The following is a 19,283-nucleotide window of genomic DNA, read 5'->3' as shown; positions in this document are numbered from 1 at the left end:
TTTTTTTTTTTTTTTTTTTTTTTAGCTGTGAAACTCACACTTGAAACAGTCTATCCTTGAGCATTGACCATGGCCTGAGCACACCTGATAAATTGAGGTTAAGGTGAAGTTTTGAAGGTTTGTTACCATCCTGCCTGCCTCTGCATTGTGATAGAATTTAGACTGGAGCCAAGAATCCATTTCCTTAATCCTGGAATACATGAACATGCACAAGATGCACAACTTTAGGTGCCTAGGGATCTAAGTAGTCCAAAATGGAACTGATAATACAACTCAGTCACTTTCAGGGATTGCAGTTTTTGAAGCTGATGGTCCTTATTGCTCTTCACCAGGACTTGGGAATCCTTCCTTTAGCAGAGCTCTGGTGAATTTATTTCAAATTTAAAATATCCAGAAGAAGAAATATGAGGTAATATTTTTAGATATGCACAATTGATCCATTTATTCCATCTGAAGGAGTCAGCAATCAGTGAACCAGCAACATACAAATGTCAATATGCATGCTGAAGAAAATCAACCATTACCGAACATTTCTAAAGTAGATATACATATTTCTACATTAGATGAATAAACCAAACTGCTTCACATTTAACTTTCCAAATTTGCATAGCACACCAGGCAAATGCAACAGAACAGTACAAACAGAAAATGAGTGTGATGATCAGTATTTTGTTTAATAATGTCTAGATGCCTCATGCTGTTGTAGAAGGAGGCTGACAATTAAAACTTGTGATACCTGCCGAGTTCTTGAATGTTGCAGGGGAAATTATTAGCAGTGTTCATGTACAAAAGACATTACTCAATCAGATGATGTGGAATTAAAGAAGTACAGTTTACTCTCCTGAGGTTATTTTAGAGTATATCTGTTTAGCCTGCTGGGTTTTTTATTACAGATTGTGATGCACTGTGAGAACACCCTCAGTGTATCTTTATTAGCCATTATTTATTTATTTTGTTTCTTTATGCAACCTGTAAGTACCCTCGGTGCAGAAATAACAGTGCCATATAGCTTTCTGCTATAGTGCATTATTTTTTAGTATGAGATACTGTCCTGAAATCACCTAGCAGCATCTGATTACTGTTAAATATGTTCTCAACAACACACTTTAAAGAACTCCTGCAGGTTACTTTAATCTGTAGGGAGCAGCTGTGACAGGTCAGCAAATTGCCAGTCATATTTTCTGGATGGAAAGGTTTTAGAGCATGGGGTCCTATGAATACAGCTCATGTCTTAGTACCCACTTTTGAGTTTATTTACTCAGATGTGCCTGTAGACAAAAATTAAGAAATCTGCAGGTAGTGCTTCTTCCGCAAGTGTTGGCACCCCTCCCTGCTGCTGTTGGCAGGACAGGCTTCAGGCAGACCAAATGACTCAGTCCAGTCAGTGTGACCTCGATCTGAAAGCTACAACCTATGAAATTCCATTTGTCCAAAACGACAAAGCAATAAACTACTGTAACTTGCAAAAGAAGCTAAATCACAAAACATTGTTGCTCTGCAAGTGCCACCCGCTGCTTTGAAAAGGTACTGCAGACATTTAAAACGACATTTAATGAGTTTCTTTTAAAAATGCCAACTTCCTGCTCTGAAAAAAGAAAACCCTTTTCTTGGATTAAAAGCAAAGCAACACAGGATGATACCTTTGCTAGGTGACAAACAGCTCATGACTGTGGACCAGTCCCACAGCCCAGGTGCACTGGCCCAGCACTGCTGACTTCAGGGTGTTCTATACCAATTGATAACAGCTAACATATGGCTCAGTGGTTTTAAGTTTTGAGAAGTGCTACTCATTGTCAAGGCTTTGATATATTTTCCTAGTGAAATGTTTGGGTTGCACAAACCCCAGCAAGATAGCAATTGTTTTCAACTTGAATTTGACAGGGAATTGTGTGCTATCAACAGGTAAAAACTGTGATGATATAATGTATTATTTTTGTAGCAGCTCACTGCACAGCTGGCAGAAGAAACAAGCACTGGTGGCTGTTCTGCAATGTAAGGTGAGGCAAAGTCATAAGTAAGTAATGAGATAAAATGTCTGAAATGCTTGGTTAACAATAGGAAAAAAAAAAAGTACAGGCAATATATTTTTCAAAGGTATTTCTTAAATGTTACATGAAAATTTAGAATTTTAGTTTTGTACTGTTCATAAAAATCTTTTGTAGGCAACTGCAGAACCATATGGGAATAGTCTTCTGTACCATGCCAGAAATTCTGAGCAAGGAAAAAAAAGCTTCTGTTTCATTTTGGAATTTGTTAGATGCCAATTGACCATTTATATAGATTTGCAGAATGAACAGATTGTTAGGTATTATAACATTGTTAAAACACGTACACCTTCTAGGGAAAATATGAAGAGTCACAATAAGCAGTGTATCAGTGATTTTTAAGAAACAGTGAGGAAATATTTGGGGAAAATCTGTTCCAAACTTGAGAATTCCATTAGACTTTTTGCCCTCTCAAATGCATATATTATTAATTTTTCAACAATATCCTGCCGATGCATCTTTGGCTTGAAGAGATTGGACACTATCAAAATGAATGTGACAAAAATATGATGAATGATTGAAGACCAGACTGCAAGTTATTGGTAGGTACCTAACAAAATGTTCAAAAGAATTTCATCAGGTGGAGCAACTAAATCCTACAGAAATCAGTGCAGGATTTCTTAAGCTCTTTTGAAAATTTGCTTAATGCCTACAGAATCATAAAGGATGCAGTTACAAGGGACCTCTAGAGATCCCCTGATCCATTTCACTTTCTCTAAGTTGAACTGACTATTTTCATTTGGACTTAAAAAATCTAGCCCTTGTCAAGGTCTACATAAGAAACAGGCTTGCTAAACAGGCAAGCTGTCTAGCAGTAGGTAAGTGCCATAAGGAGTCAAGGGCTGTCCCTTTTGATCAAGTGTCTAGAATGAAAAGTGGGCATAATCTCTTTAACTCTTAGGAGTCACTGACCTGAAATAGCCTTAATTCCTTTTGTAGCCCTTGATTGCAGCCAGTGTCTTAAGGAAAGCCATGTTCTTCTAATTATCTGACACACTGGTCTGGAAATTCTACATGTTCTTTCATAACAAAGAACCTTTTCCAATTAAGCCTGAGAATGTGGACAAGGCCAATATTAGCACACTGATAAATGCCCAAAGACTTAAAAAGGAAGATAATAGTCTATGTCAGACATGTTGGGGGAGCAACTCCAGATAGGGAGAAGGATCCCTCTCTTCTTTATCTTCTCATACTACAGTTGGATTTTTCCCTTTGGGATATCTGAGGTTTTTTACTTCCAATGGTTTAACAGGTAGGTTTTTCATAGAATCATCAAATAGTTTGGGTTGGAAGTGACTTTTAAAGCTCATCTAGTCCAACCCCCCTGCAATGAGCAGGGACATCTTTAGCTACATCAGGTTGCTCAAAGCCCCATCCCACCTGACCTTCAACATTTTCCATGATGAGGCATCTACAGCCCCTCTAGGCAATCTGTTCCAGTGTTTCACCACCAACATTGTAAAAAATTGCTACAGGCCGTACTAAAAATTGTGTCCCCATCTTTCTTATAAGTCCCCTTTAAGTACTGAAAGGCTGCAATAAGGTCTCCCCAGAGCCCTCTCTTCTCCAGGCTGAAAAACCGCAACTTTCTCAGCCTGTCCTCATAGGAACCAGTGACACCTTGAGAAGAGCTAGTAAATTGGGCTGGGCAGATGACTCCTGGCAGCGTGGAAGTAGGGTAGTAACACATCCTGCTGAGTGCACAGCGATGCAGGAGAAGTCTCCTCTCCACACTTTGAACTGGGGATCTTGAGGCTCTAGGGAAGAAGGGATGCCATGTTGGGCTGGACTGGAAATGGAAGAAGACCAATACGGAGTCGGAGGTTCAAGTGGGGGATAACTTGGGTTGAGGGAACATGGAAGAACATTATTCCTGCCTGTACAAGCGCACGTGTATCATTCGCTTCACTAGAACAATGTGATCATGACTGTGTTTAATCAGTTCTTGTGAATGAGTCCTGTGAGCGGGTAAGGGATGCCAAAGGGCTTGGAGAAGGAGATCTGGATTCCTCAGTAGGAGCAGGGAAGGGGAGAGTACATGGCTCAGACTGAAGGGCTTTCCTGAAACCCAGCCCTTCATTGCTTGTCCCTTCACTCCAAACTAATGCATATTCTTTTCTGGTAAAAATATTTTGCCATGTCTGAGTTTTGCTTGATGGAAGAAACAGAAAGTGTATGATCAGTCCCTCGCATGTTAATGTATCTTCACAGCCTTCATATCAAACCCTTGAAAATTTTAGTGCAAAACTGATGAAGTAGAAAGTTAATGACAGAGAGAAGGGCTGAATTATGGCACTTTGAAAATGGCAAGGTATCCAGTCCCTGTCCTCTTTTCTCTCAGAATTTCTAGGCAGAATTTTGAACATACTATGTAGAGGCAAGAATGTCAAAGAAATTTGAAATCATCAGAAGCCAGAGATAGACCATAATAAGAACAGTTTTGTTACTGTTACAGTTCTGTCTTCTCTGCTCTGAAGGCAAACATGGTCCCAATGGTTAAACATTACCCGCTGAAATGTGTATGTGGTAAAATGAAAGATTTTCTTTTTTTCTGCAAATTGATTACTTAGACACAGGGAAATAGGGACATTGTTACATATTAATTTTATCTGAAAATCAGCAAAATCTTCTAAAAATGAAAACTAGACACAGAGGCCTTCTGATTAATTTTCAGAAAACCAGAAATACACCACTGAATTTACATGTATCAACTTCATCCAATGAGAACAGACATGGGACAAAAATAATCTTTGAAAATCAAGACTGTAATGGGCAAGAAAATCCTGGATTTAGAATTCATTGGCATTTGAGCAGGTGAACTGTTTTAATGACTTTTCTGGATGTTATAGCCAGATAGATTTTGGCAATACCCTGTGAATGACAGAAATAGGTAAGACTGAAGCACTTGGCTCTATTTAATTAACAAGCAGTATATAGAAACTGAAATTGTAGGACAGAGTTCCATTCAGATACTCAGTAAAGGGAGATTAAGATAACATTTGAATGATTTTTGTTGATACTTATACACAAAGTTCTGCAAGAATGACTTAGAAAAAAAGTAGTGTTAAGTAGTGCTTAAAAGAAATAATCTTTTCTATTTGGAATTAATGTGCAATTACACTTTATTAGCTTCTTCTATACTCAGAATTAATGTGATAAAATTGTTCTTTCAAATTCAAATTAGAGAAAACAATAATCAGGAATACAACAGAAAGCCATTGTATTTTTTTGTGCCAATATTCTGCTTTGCACAAAGAATGCCCAAAATAAGGTTCAGAAGAGGTTTATTAACTTGGGACAAAAGTTCATGACAATGAAAAGAAATGCTGGAAATGACAATATATTAATAAATATTCTACCCTTGTTTTTAATTCTAAGAAGGAAAAAACACAAATAAAGTTTATGAGTATGTCTTCATGCCTGATTGCTTTCTGAAAGATACTTTGGGACACTCTGTCTTCAGTACTAAAAGCTATGCCTTATAAAAGCTGAAAGGCTGCTTTGGCTGTTACAATTACAGATACATTCTGCAAGGAAAAGTCCCTTCAAATACTCTCAAAATACACATGGTTCTTTTTGCAAGAAACACAATAGGTAATGAAATAAGCTGGGCATAGATCAGAAAAAGACATGCCAGAACAAACAGCCAGATTAAACAACAACATCTTATTAAGAATATATGGCATGCCTCAGGAGCTCATAAATGGAGTATCTGTGATGTTAACCAAACATGCATTAGAAGTTGTGGGCAATCCTGTGTGATGAATTTGAGTGTGAAATTGTAAACAGATAAAATCATAAAGTTTCCCGGAGGTGTTGAGAGATATGATTTGTACAGAAACTAAAGGGTGTTGATCTGCAAGGAAGAAGTGAAGCTCTTCCAGGATGAGGCTTATAACTGAGTTGATGCTTGTGCTCCATCCTATCTAACTTTAATGGCTATCAGTAGGACCAGATCTGTGAATGAAGACAAATAACCTAAAAATCAGGGTAGAAAGCTCAGCATCCCACTTGCAAGGCAACACAGGTCATCATGAACATACCACCTTGGTGCTCTGACTCTCTGAAGAATGCAGAATCCAGCATGAGGTTTGCTGTAACTGAGACAGTAGTTGTTGCTGTCATGTTGCAACAACAGGTGTTGCTGGCATTAGATGTAGAAGAGTGAACATGGCACTCTCACTCTCCACACGACACTCAGAGCCCACACATTGAGACTGAACTCTTCGGATGTATAAAAAGTAAAGGCACTAAGGTATCTGGAAGTGATTGTTTTATATTAGTGTTCAGTGAGTTTATTACTTTGACAATAATTTAGATATTTGGATGGGTGAGAAAAACTTCTGGAGTTCACAAACTTGACTAGAAAAAAGGAGAATAGCAGAGAAATACGTTTCCCAAAGCTGCTCTTTTGATTTGGAATAGATGAGAATAATTTCAAAAGGATTTATGTAATGGTTATGGGTATATCTGGTAATATATAGGTATAAATAATTTTTTAAATTATTTTGAGAAAGTAAAATACCCTAAAGTAAGAAAGAATGCAATGAAAACTGACTTCCCTTTTACAACTTGAAACATCTTTTCAAGGAAGTGGTTCATTGTAATTGAAAAGACTAAAGTCATATAAGGAAAAGAAACCTGATTTGCTTCATTGATGAACACAAATTGTGAGTCAGACTGATTGTGAACACAAAGCCAACACCCTATATATACATTGGCAGATTTTTAGAGAGAGAGAAAAAAGAATGTTGCTGAAGTGGAAATAAGACAAAGTATGTATTAAGTACTTCCTATCCCTTCAGCAGGTGTGGAATGCAGAAATACTGACATAACTCCGGGAGAAAATGGAGGAACTAGCCACAACTTAGGCATCACAACGGAAGGACGGGATCAAATCTGCCAGCAGAATCTCACCTTTTGCTTTTACCCTTTTTTTTCATCAAGTGCAATGCAAAAAAGGATGTGAAAAGTTTCTGAAGCCGTTGCACTGCTACAAGGAGCAATGGGAATGCATCCTACTGGGCACTGGAATTAGCAAAATCTTTGGTTGGGTTTATCTTTTTACAAAGAAAAGTAAAGTATGCTTGCTAGGTTTTTATTTAAGTGCAACCAGTCATTCCAAGCTTGTTTTAAGGATAAGACTTTTTAAAGAAGATTTGTTCATACAAAAATGAGGTTGCCTTGGCAACTGTAACTATAGAAAGCCAGAGTAATTACTGTCACAAAATCCTTCCTAGTGCTTTCTCCTTCTTAATAGGAATGTGCAAATACCTTGTTTTAAGCTACGTTTATCCGAAATGCTGCTCATCACTGATTCTACCCTTGAGGCATGGGAATCCAAAGACATGTGCCTAAAGCATGCCAAATAGTGCAAAACTAATCTGCAAACACTTGCTTCAATTAAAACATGACAGTCAGATCATGCATATCTGTTCTTGGAGGGAAGTGAAAATTAAAAGAATGTAGCATGCTCTTTTCATATTGCAAGATCTCACTGAATAAACTGCCATGTATTCACCTACCTGCAAACACAATCAGGATTCACCTTTCTGAACAACAGGAAGAAGGAATTAAGACTGCAATTTAATATACTTAAATATATTCAGGCAAACAGAACTACTGAATCATTGCATAGCTCTGCACTGCATACTGTGGACTTATCTATGTGGCTGGGAGAAGTATAAGACCTCTGTTCACCTATTCATTACATGGTAAAAATGGACTCTGATTTTCCTGACACAGTGTTTGAGGTCCATCATTAGCATAATTTGGCATAGTTCTCCTGAACCCTGGGCTTGTCATTTAATAACTTATCCAATTTTTCTGCTGTGCTTGTTAGAGTAGATGATGTCCATTTAGGCTTGATTCATTTCTATGACCTTCCTGGCTGATAAGTAATATTTTATCACAGACCTCCCTCTCAGGCCATACGGTTCAGCTTTAGCTTACTGATGCCACAGAATAATACATCAGCCACAGGAATAGGTTCTTGCACTGAAATAGGGATGAAAATCAGCAGTAGTTTGCCAACTGTCTTTTAATTCATTATCAGAAGAGTATTGTTTTCCACAACTCTTCTTCCTGCCTGTATGAATGCTGTCCTAAGTCGTCACTGCAAACCACACACAAGAAAAGCCAGTTATAGTGTATAATTACAACATGTGCCCTTGTCTGTGACTCTGTAACTTAAAATGTATTTACAAACCCCTGATGTTAATAGTCAAACAGAATTTGAGCACCCGTTTATGAATACTGAAAGACCATCTCTTTTGTCTATTAAAATATCACTAATAAATGACAATATTCCAAGTGATCAAGTACTGTCACCAGTGTAGATGTCTCTAGAAATCTGGGAAACCACTATCTTCCATGAAGCACATGAGGATTTTTTCTGCTCCTGTAGTTTTGCAAGGTGCCAAAAGTCACCTACATTTACTCATGCTGCATCATTACCACCATAATTCCAAGCACTCCTCATATTTTTAAAATCTAACCAGCCATGTCAGTCTGGTTGGGAGACCAGCAGAATTCAATACAATGGGTCTCAAACACATGTGTTCAGCATCTGTTTTCTAGCAATTCCCAGGCCTACAGAGAGGTTAATGTCCTCTAAATAATTTGAATAAATCTTAAATTTTTACTCATCTCCAGTGATTGTGTACACAGAGAATGCTCTTCAGTGAAGTGCATTTTCAAAGCTGTAACAGTATCAAGGCATTCAAAAGTCCAATGTGTTATTAATAAATTTTAATTTTCCACAAGCTTCTAAGCAATTAATAGCAAGACTACTTTAAAAAATAGCTTAGTAAGATGGATGTATTGAACAAAATTATGTATAAAATTCTGAATTTCAAAGTCTAAGGCATCAGGAAAAGTTAAACCAAATGAGGATCTGCTGTGATGTCTTTTTTAGGCAAAATTAAATATAGCCTTTTATCCCATGTTCAATCACCCCAGATTGTATTCACTTTTATGCAGTTTGATGAACTGAGTAATCTGAGGTCTTCCCTTGCAATACTCAAGAAAAGGCATATACTGCCCTATATACTTGGTTTACCTTTTGATCCATATATTTGTTTTCTTCAATTGCTGATCTTTTAGAATGGTCACATGAGGAAGAAGATGCTGAAGGAAGTCTTCGCAGTAAACAGCTGGTATCTTGCTGCTGGCGATCAATAAACTGCTTCATAAAACTTTCCCTTGTGAATAAACAGAAGATATTGATTTATTAAAAACTATTTGTTTTTCTTTATGATGTATTACAATTCATTAGTGCCAAGATGGATAAATTGCAAGAAAAAGCTGTACTGGGCTGTAAAAGTAAAAAACGGACCGAGTGCTGAAACAGCTGACAAAACTTGAATTTATTTATTAAAGAAATTCATAAATAAGTTGAGAGGTGAGTAGCTTGCATGTAGCTTTTATTCCTTTTAATAATAATTATTTATTTATTTATTTCACAATTAAAGTGCTAAATATTTGACATGCCTTTTGCAGTTTTCAGCTCTTCTGAGCTCATTAAACAGTAAGTTTTGACTCCAGTGCAAATCAAAGGCTGATATAATCCAAAGGAAACATACTCACTGCAAGAAATTCTTTCTTCAATATTTCAAACAACATCTGTTCACATAGCTGCTTTGAATGCCAGCATCAAGGCACTTCAACAATTCTGTGCCTCACATATGCCATGTTTAAAATGTAGAAGCACTTCTATTTACAACCAATGTACCTATATCTTGCTGTATTTTAAGTTGAGGAGTTGCCCTATTTCACGTGTTAATCTAGAGTATGCTGGAAAAAACACAGCTAGGTAGAAACACCAAAAAAGACCATGACTAGGATAAGAACATACTCACTAGACAATCAAACAGTATCTTGATACTAAAGGCAAAACATCTCTGACTGCTTCCTGACCCTTCCAACCAGCGTTATTGTCCTGGTTTGAGCCAGGATGAAGCCAATTTTTCTTTTTACTGATTTTTTTTTTTCCTTCAGTAAGCTTTCTTGTAACTAGCACCAGTGTGTTCTGCTAGGCTGATAAGACAGTGGAATGTTTTTCTAACTACTGAGGCTTCAAGGCTGCACCTGCACTCTGCCAGCTCAGACACTATGGGGAGATCTGTGACCCCCCCGTAGGAGGCTGAGTTAGATGGACGGCAAAATTGGCCAAAGATATTCCATTCCATATATCTACGTAAGCTCAAAGGAAGGTCAGAGATCACAGAAGACAACTTCCTTCCTTTTTCTTTTTCCCCTCTCTTCCGTCCATGGCCGGCGTAGAGGGAGGACTCTGTTCATCCATCACCGTCGATCCTCAGGCTTGATCTCTTTTGACCCCCATAACTCTCTGCTTTCTCCAGCAGCAGCTTCGGGATTCCTCGGGACTCTTCCCAGTTCAGGGAAGTGCTGTGGGAGTTGCTGAGGGTGGGGGGTGGTGAGAGGCTTTTGCCTACACCTGAATCTATCTGTATATAATTGTATATATTTTCTTGTATGATTCACTAGTGTTTTAATTAAAGCTGTGTAGTTTAGTTTTCAATCCAGCCAAGTCTCTCTCTTTTTCTCTCTCTCCTTCCCTACCTGGGTTGGGGGGAGAGGGGATCGAGAGCATTGTTGTCGGACCTGAGTCAAACTGTGACAGTTATTCCTTTCATTCAGCTAAGATGAACGAAACAGGTCAAACCAGTTGTATTAGCTTCCTTGTGAGTTTAATCAAAATCGATGTAACCTTAGGAGGCCCAGAACACTGGCAGCCATCTTCCACACCACTCTCTCTCCTGGCATGGGCTTGGTGGGGATATTGGAATGGGCATGGCCAGAGCACCTGTTTGGACAGCCTGTGCTGTTTCAGTGGTCTTCGGCTGTATGTACTAGAGCTGTTCTTGAGTTTCATTAAGCATTTTTTGGGATGACACCAAGAATAACTATACTGTAACTGATGATCTAGTAGCCGACTGAGAGTCTGATCCTTGGTTAAGGTGAGTTTTACAGGAAAGTGTTAACTATGGAAAATACAGAGAGGGGAAAAGATGACCATAAAGTAACTGGCATTGGACAGCCTCTGTTATCCCCTCTAATGATTTTCTGCCAGTTGACCTTGTCTTTAAAAAGCTACATGAGAGTTGATTAGACTACTAGTTGTTTATGTCAGCCAGGAATCTAAAAGGTAAATGGGGATGGAGAAACAACAACACATTTTTCATTCATGTAATTGTGTCAGTTCCAGTCAATCTAGTTGTTTTCATGAATACATTATATGGAATGCTATCATTATTTTTTTTCAAAAGTAAAAATGAGGTAAAAACCAAAATAATACATCCTTTCAACAGCAATGTTAATACTGTTTGACTTCTGATTTTCTGAACTATTTGCCTAATCCACAAGCAAAACAGTTAAATATTTTGGATGCAAACTCCCACCAGATAAATCTACAGAATACTAGGCAAAGGAAATATTTCAATACCTTATTTTTGGAACTGTGAAATCTGAAGGAAGCTTGGAGATTTTCACCATTTGTGGTCTGTTTGGAAACTTTTCAAAGATGCGTAGACGCAATGGAAGCTTCTCCTTTGTATCTGCATTTGCTTCACTTTGCTTTAGCTGAAAATAAAAACATGAAAAAAAATGATGAAAAGTGAAATTTTGCTCTGTAAGAGCCCAGCTTTGTTCTTCAGAATCCAAAAAAGAACCGGCAATAATTTGAAGGAACAGTAGATGGCAGCAAAGAACTACAGAAGGTAAATTTGACACTTCTGAGGTTATTGGTCTGCTTGTGCTAGAAGCTGTCAAATACCTAACAATACAACGCCTTTCATTCAAAGTCATGAAATGGCAGGTTTGCTAATAATCTTACTTTTAAAATCCGAAGCATATTCCTTTCCCCTTCAATATGCTTATTTTTATATTTTCTTCACAGATCTCTAACACTTTATCAAGCAAATAAACACCCATGATCTTTTCTTATTAGACAAACCTTTCTGTATATGCTGACAGCTCTTTGGTATTCAAATAGAACATGGCATTTTAAAAGGAAGCAATTTTAAAGGAATCCAGCTCTCGGAACATGAAAAGAAAAGGAAACTTACATTTAGATGAGTATTACAAGTAATAACAAAGGACTCAAAAGAATCCATTTATATCATCTATTCCGACAGTGAGCTGCAGAAAATCACTTAACAAATACTGCATTTCTAAGTATCCACAAACAGTTACTCTAAGGAATATCATATATTTTAGCAGAGAAAAGCTAGATAGAGCTATATATGTGGACAGATGATGGCTTCATAAAATGATTTAAGATAAAAGAGATATGATTTGGAGATATGATTCCTGAATTTGATTACCTCAAGCAGCAATTCACAGAATCACAGAATCATTGTATGCCAGCTTGGAAGGGACCTCAAACATCATCTGGTTCAACCTTTCAAGGTAATGCTATAGTTTATATGAGGTTGCTGAGCACCCTGTCAAGCTGAGTCTTAAAACTGTCCAGTATCGGGGAATCTACCACTTCCCTTGGGAGACTATTCCAATGTTTGATTGTTCTCATGGTAAAAAAATTACCTCTTGTGACCAATCAGAATATCCCCACAACCAACTTGTGCTCATTACCCCTTGTCTTTTCCATGTGACTCCTTGTAAATGGGGAGTCTCCATCTTCTTGGTAGCCACCCTTTAAGTACTGGAACATGATGATGAAGTCTCCCCTAAGCCTTCTCTTCTCAACGCTGAAAAAGCTCAGTTTCCGCAGAATCACAGAATCTTAGGGGTTGGAAGGGACCTCGAAAGATCATCCAGCTCAACCCCCTGCCAGAGCAGGATCACCTAGAGCACATCACACAGGAACATGTCCAAGTGAAGGAGACTCCACAATCTCTCTGGGCAGCCTGTTCCAGTGCTCTGTCACTCTCACAGCAGAGAAGATTTTCTGATGTTTATATGGAACCTCCTATGTTCCAGTTTTCACCCACTGCCCCTTGTCCTGTCACTAGATATCACTGAAAAAAGCCTGGCTCCATCCTCCTGACACTCGCCCTTAACCTATTTGTAAACATTGATGAGGTCGCCATCTACCACATCCACTGCCCTACCATAATCTGTCCACCTAGTTATTTCACAGTTACTCATAGAAGGCTATAAGGTTGGTTAAACATGACTTTCCCTTGGTAAAACCATACTGCCAGAGCAGGATCACCTAGAGCACATCACACAGGAACATGTCCAAGTGAAGGAGACTCCACAATCTCTCTGGGCAGCCTGTTCCAGTGCTCTGTCACTCTCACAGCAGAGAAGATTTTCTGATGTTTATATGGACCCTCCTATGTTCCAGTTTTCACCCACTGCCCCTTGTCCTGTCACTAGATATCACTGAAAAAAGCCTGGCTCCATCCTCCTGACACTCGCCCTTAACCTATTTGTAAACATTGATGAGGTCGCCATCTACCACATCCACTGCCCTACCATAATCTGTCCACCTAGTTATTTCACAGTTACTCATAGAAGGCTATAAGGTTGGTTAAACATGACTTTCCCTTGGTAAAACCATACTGACTGCTCTTAATGACCCCCTCATCCTTGATATGTCTAGAGACAGTGTCAACCTTCTCAGCCTCTCCACATATGGCAGGTCCTCCAGCCCTCTAGTCATCCTTGTGGCTCTTCTCTGGACCCTCTCCAGCCTGTCTGCATCCTTTTTACAGAGCAGAGAGCAAAACTGAATGCAACACTCACTGTGTGGTCTGACAAGTGCTGAGTAGAGTGGGGTGATGACTTCTTTATCTCTGCTGGGGATGCCCTTGTTGATGCAGCCCAGCATCCTTTTGGCTTTCTTTGCCACTGCAGCAGCAAACTGTTCACCCATGTTGAGCTTGTTATCCACCCAGACCCCTGGGTCCCTTTCCACAGGGCTGCTCTCCAGCCAGGTGGATCCCAGTCTGAACTGAACTCCTGGGTTATATGTTCTCAGGTGCAAGACCTTATACTTCTCCCTGTTGAACTTCATTAGGTTCCTGCTTGCCCACTCCTGCAGTCTATCCAGGTCATCCTGGAGGGTGGCTCTCCCTTCGTCTTGGTGTTGTCAGCAATCTTCATCAGGGTGCTCTTGATGCCAACATCCAGGTCACTTATGAAGATGTTAAACAGCATCAGGCCCCATAGCGATCCCCGGGGAACCCCACTTGTGACCAGTTGCCAGTTTGAGGAGGAACTATTTACTATCATTATCTGGGTAGGGTCTGTCAGCCAGTTGCCCACCCACCACACAGCACACTAGCCAAGGCCTTAAAGAGTCAGTTTATCCAGGAGGAGGCTGTGGGAGACCGTATCAAAAGCCTTGGAAAAATTGTCATTGTAAGAAAATACCAAATTAGTGGAATTCATTTTTACTTTTGTTTTTAATGGTATGTGTATTGTTTGCTATTTCAATAAGCATACATCTAACTGGGATTATTTCAATTCTCCTTCTCCCATGTGCTTGTGAGCACAGGCCTAGAGGTTTACATTTTAAAACAGGTTTTCACCATCAGTGCCTGCAGGGAATACTGCTGTTACACATCAGCTGTAGATTTTTACCAGGGGCAATTTCCCAGTCAGTCAAAAGGAGTCTGAATTTTCCCTTGCAAAGCCTAGTGAAATGCATGATCCCACAGCATGCTATAGAAGAACAACTGCTCTGCTGCACTGTCATGCAATCAGCAACATCACCACTTCCAGCCACAGATCAGCTTAAACTGAAAATCAGTTCATATTTGGTTGGATATAAATTGTCATGCCGATTGAAAACTGTTTGAAGAGCTACAAACAAAGACTAATGACTAATGGTGAAGCACTGAGTCAGAATAGAAGAGGAATATTGTATAAATCTGTATTATGTCCAGTCCTATTTAACTGCTTTATTAAGGTTCCTTAAAAAGAAGACATGATGACATTAATGAAATTCACTTGATATTAAAATATGAAGAGTTGCAAATACCATATTGGACAAGGAAAAGGACAGATTTAGAAACAGGGGCAGGAAATAACAGACTGAAAAAAACTGAGAGCAAGAATAAGAGCAGAAACTAAACAAGAACTTGTACTTCAGTACAGCATCAAAAGGCCAATTTGGGCACCAATTACATCACCAGCCAACGGCTGTGCTGAAAACCAATCTCTGTTGGTTAGACATTATATAGTTTTAGAAAATGGTACAGAAGTCCATAGCTCCTCTCTGTGCTGCTATAAAGAGACAATACCTGAGTATACATTAACTTCCAAATACCATTTTACCACTCTCACACTGACAAGTCAAAATGAAGCAGAAGAGAGTCATGAAAACCAGGGGAGAGCTTCAGAAAATGCTTGGGGCAAGGGAGAAAAAATGCAGAGAAAGCTTAAAGGAGCCCAATATTTATACAACTACCATAACTGATAAGCAAGGGGAGGGGAAACAATGTAAAATTATATAAGAAATACTTGAACAGAAATTATTTCAGTAATATAATGGAGTACCCCAAATATAGGAATGAACAATGAAATTAAGGAAGGCTGAAAATAAAGATTATTATCCTTACAGTGAAATCTCGGAGTATTCAGAGAGGTCTCCAGAGGGAAATGCCTCATCATTTTGAATTCAGATTAGACAGAACCCCTGAAATGTCAAAGCACTGCAGAAATAAATCCCTCACTGACAAGGAAATGAACTGGACAATCTAATTTTTGCAACATTGTACTGTTGAAAAGCTTTGGGAAGGGGTAGTTTTTAGAAGAACAAAAACATTTCCAGTTTTTCCTGGTTTGCTTTTTCATAAGAAATCGTTGCATGAATATGCAGATTTTGGCATGGAAAAACAATGTCTGCTACAGCTATGAACTCCTGTTCTCAGATGTCCGTGTAAACAGAGTAGTGAACATATGATAGATCACAATGTTGTCTGAAGTCTCAGTGCAGAACAGATCAACGAGAACTTGGAAGCAGGGAAGTGTAGAGTTCAAAAGGTAAGCAAGGGGGCAGTGCTATCCCCTGTCTAACCAGGACAATTATTAAGATAGGCTTTAAAATAACCTATAGTCAAAGCAGTTCTACAGAATATCTCCAATTACTCATGCTGTGAAAATATTACATATTGGGGAGTTTGAGGCATTTATCTTCAGTAAGTTCTTCTCTATGCACTTAGGGTAAAATTGTTGCTCCACATGACATACAACCTATTTTATATTCTCTATTTTGTATTTCTTTAATGCATAACAAACATATTCTTAAAGGTACAGGTTTATGTTGAAATGTGGCAATAATGATGCAGTGTTTCATGTAACAACTATACCCAAAATACAATTTCAGGATATTTTCTCTATGACATTTATTTATTTGTTTGTTTGCTTGTTTGTTCTTTCATTACTATTAGGAAGGAAATGCACACTGGCCTGGTTTTCTCTGCATGACCCCTGATCTCAGCCCCAAAGAGCCTAGTGAGACCAGTTCACCAATTTTTTTTCAGCCTAGACTGGCTAAATTCTCTTGTGGCTGCTAGAATGGTAAAAAATGCTTATGGCTGAAAAGCCATACAAGGAATCTATGTCTATTTACACTATTTCCATGGTACTTGAGCTTACACAGTGTCAGATTTAATGGCACAATACATACATGACAACTGTCTACTCTGAACCTAGATCAGAAGAACTTATCAAAATATTACATATATGGTGAGGAGTGGCAGAGAAGACATCTTAATTTGAGTTTCCAATGGTAGCTTTAATAACATGTTCATATACAAGTCCCTGAAATCCAAGTTCTCCCTGATCTGTTCACGTTATTGTCTTAGATCAATATAAAAGACAGCTGTGAGAAAGGCAGACTTAGCTGCAAAGAGAGTTTATTTGTGTGTTGTTTTTTTCTCCCAGATAGGCATGATGGACATGTCTCTACTTGGTTCAGAGCAGTTTGAAGTGAATCCCCCAATCATCAGCACTTGCTCTTTACTGGTTTAGTTTATGAGTTGTAGGATCATAAATGTTTTGTAAGCAAAACATTATTTTTGGAGAAGACAAAACTTCAGGCTCCACCTTGGCTGCACACAAATGCACTCCAGGCACCAAGACTGACTTAAGGATCACAACCAATGACTTCGGCTGGCTTCAAACCCTATGTGTGATGGGGCATGTAGTCCAGTGTGGGACCAAATTTCTTCTGCAGCAGAAGTCTCTGAACTGCATACACCATGAATGTGGCAGCAGTAGCCACTGCTTCATTGTATTGATTCTCTCCCACAGTGCAGCCCAGGTGTTCTGTAGTATGATCTCATCCATATTACTTAATGCAGCTTAGCTGTAAATTTATTTGTGACTTCAAGGCTTCCTTACAAAAAAGTGATTGCTAAAACCAGCTTTAGTGTTATTAAGGTCTGAGCCCTTAAGATTGAAGAGAACCTGCAAGTGGTTGTCCTAAATACACCCAGTAGTATGAATGGTGGTAAAACTGGAAGACTGGGAGAGAGACAATAAAAAACAGCAGCTAATGACTAGCAAGAGAAAGAGGCAGGGGTTAGCTCTTCAATAGAGACACACCCTGGCTGTGGTCAGATAATTGTGCTGGAATGGTCAGAAAAGCAAACATTGCCCCGCTGGAGGTACCAGCCTTCCTGGCAGGAAGCTGACATCTCCCATGTAACCACACGGGTGCCACCAGGCCAGAAGAGCCACACCACGTAATTATTCATAAACTAACCTACCTCTCTCAAAATGCTTCAGAAATGAAAGTGTTGACATTTAAGAATGTAAAAAATATATATATATTACATTACTTGAGCCACACAGTATACACAGCATTATGTAGAACCCAAGGAGGTGAGCAGGACAATAAATGGTTCTCAGTTGTTGCATTTTTTAACATTGCAGTACTATAGCCACGCAAATATTAATCACTCCAAAGGTGGTCAAGGTGAAAGTAAGGAGTTCGAAAGCACACACTGCAACTTCTTTGACTGGAGTTACTGAAAAAGCATTAGAACATGGGATTAGACAAGCAGCAGGACTGGGTTAAAAGAGCTGTGCTCCCATGGTCTCTCCCTCTGCTCACCAGAAGGGATACATCACAGTGCACTTCAGATCTTCAGGTGAACACAGAGTAGTGTCGTGCCTGCCCTCCAGCCTACATCCCCTTCTACAGAGGCATGATGAGAGAAGTGTCTGCACATGCAGAGGTCTCATTACACACTTAGGTGGGAGCTGACAGCCTGAAACATGGAACTGCTCCAGGGTCTGGAAATAGGAACAAGATCACTTGAACAGCTAACTAAGGTATCTCCTAGTATCAACAATTGGCTTTTAGAGACAGAAGCATCCTCAAAAGTATTCCTCTTGGCAAAGCAACCCAAAAGCTCAAAATTAACACAGTCACTAAATTTCTAAGACACAGATGCTTTGTTGAGAACATGCCAAAGGAGAAACAGAGTTAATCATAGTCAAAGGCTTAAGACTTTCTCTTCCTAAATTTTTGTTTTGTTCTCTATTCATTTAATTCTGATCATGGAAGAAGAGTCAGTAAAGTGTAAAATGTAAAGTGTGAAAGAGGAAGTTTTCGCATGGCCTGTGAGGCAAGTGTGTGTGAAATCCACTTAAATGCTCTGTGAATATTTCAATGAAATCAAATGATTAGGAAAAAATTACTGCAATCCTCTGACTCTTTCATTTTAGTTGACAGTTTTCATAACAGGCTGAGATCAATCATATTCTTTGCTACTGATGTACAAACAGTTATTTAGGAACTGGCCAGCTGCCCAGAATAATTTCATGGTGACTGAAAAGTTCAAACCACTTAAGAAAGTTCAGGGAGTCTCACTACAGGCTAGTTTAAGATTAGTATTGTTTGATACATTACAGTACACTGCTAAATAACATTTTTCACTGCAAATATCCTTGAAGGGATGTATTTAAAGAATAAAGTGAGTATACTCACAGTGTAACACAGTAGCTGTGTTACATTATTAGCGGGACAGTTGTCCATATGTGATAGCAGCATCCATTCAACAGTTTTTCAGATTTTTTTTACTCATCCAAATTCTCAGATTTACCTTTAGCTTGTCAAAAGGAGCACTGAATGAAAATCAAGCAATTAGCATTACATGACATGCAAGTTAAACAATTAAAAATCAGAAAGGCAGATGAAATGAGCCACCTTTTTTCTTTCTGCTATTATTCTTAAATTGTGTAGACCTGCTAAATTTTTGGACGAGAACGAGCTACACTACAAGGAGATATGCA

At 38.8% G+C, this 19,283-nt stretch overlaps 1 protein-coding gene across 1 annotated transcript in view; it reads right to left on the bottom strand.

Moving 5' to 3' along the window:
- NALCN (sodium leak channel, non-selective) overlaps nt 1-19,283 on the bottom strand; it is a 214,233-nt gene that overhangs the window by 44,645 nt on the left and 150,305 nt on the right. The window contains exons 15-16 of the mRNA XM_009997938.1: nt 11,512-11,648; nt 9,106-9,247 (exon numbers count right to left, since the gene is read on the bottom strand). Coding sequence (XP_009996240.1) covers nt 9,106-9,247; nt 11,512-11,648 — 279 coding nt within the window. The remainder of the gene's footprint in view (nt 1-9,105; nt 9,248-11,511; nt 11,649-19,283) is intronic.

This window comes from Chaetura pelagica, unplaced genomic scaffold, assembly GCF_000747805.2.
Source record: "Chaetura pelagica isolate M959 unplaced genomic scaffold, ChaPel_1.0 scaffold123, whole genome shotgun sequence".
NCBI lineage: Eukaryota > Metazoa > Chordata > Aves > Apodiformes > Apodidae > Chaetura > Chaetura pelagica.
This window is presented reverse-complemented; position numbering and strand designations above follow the sequence as displayed.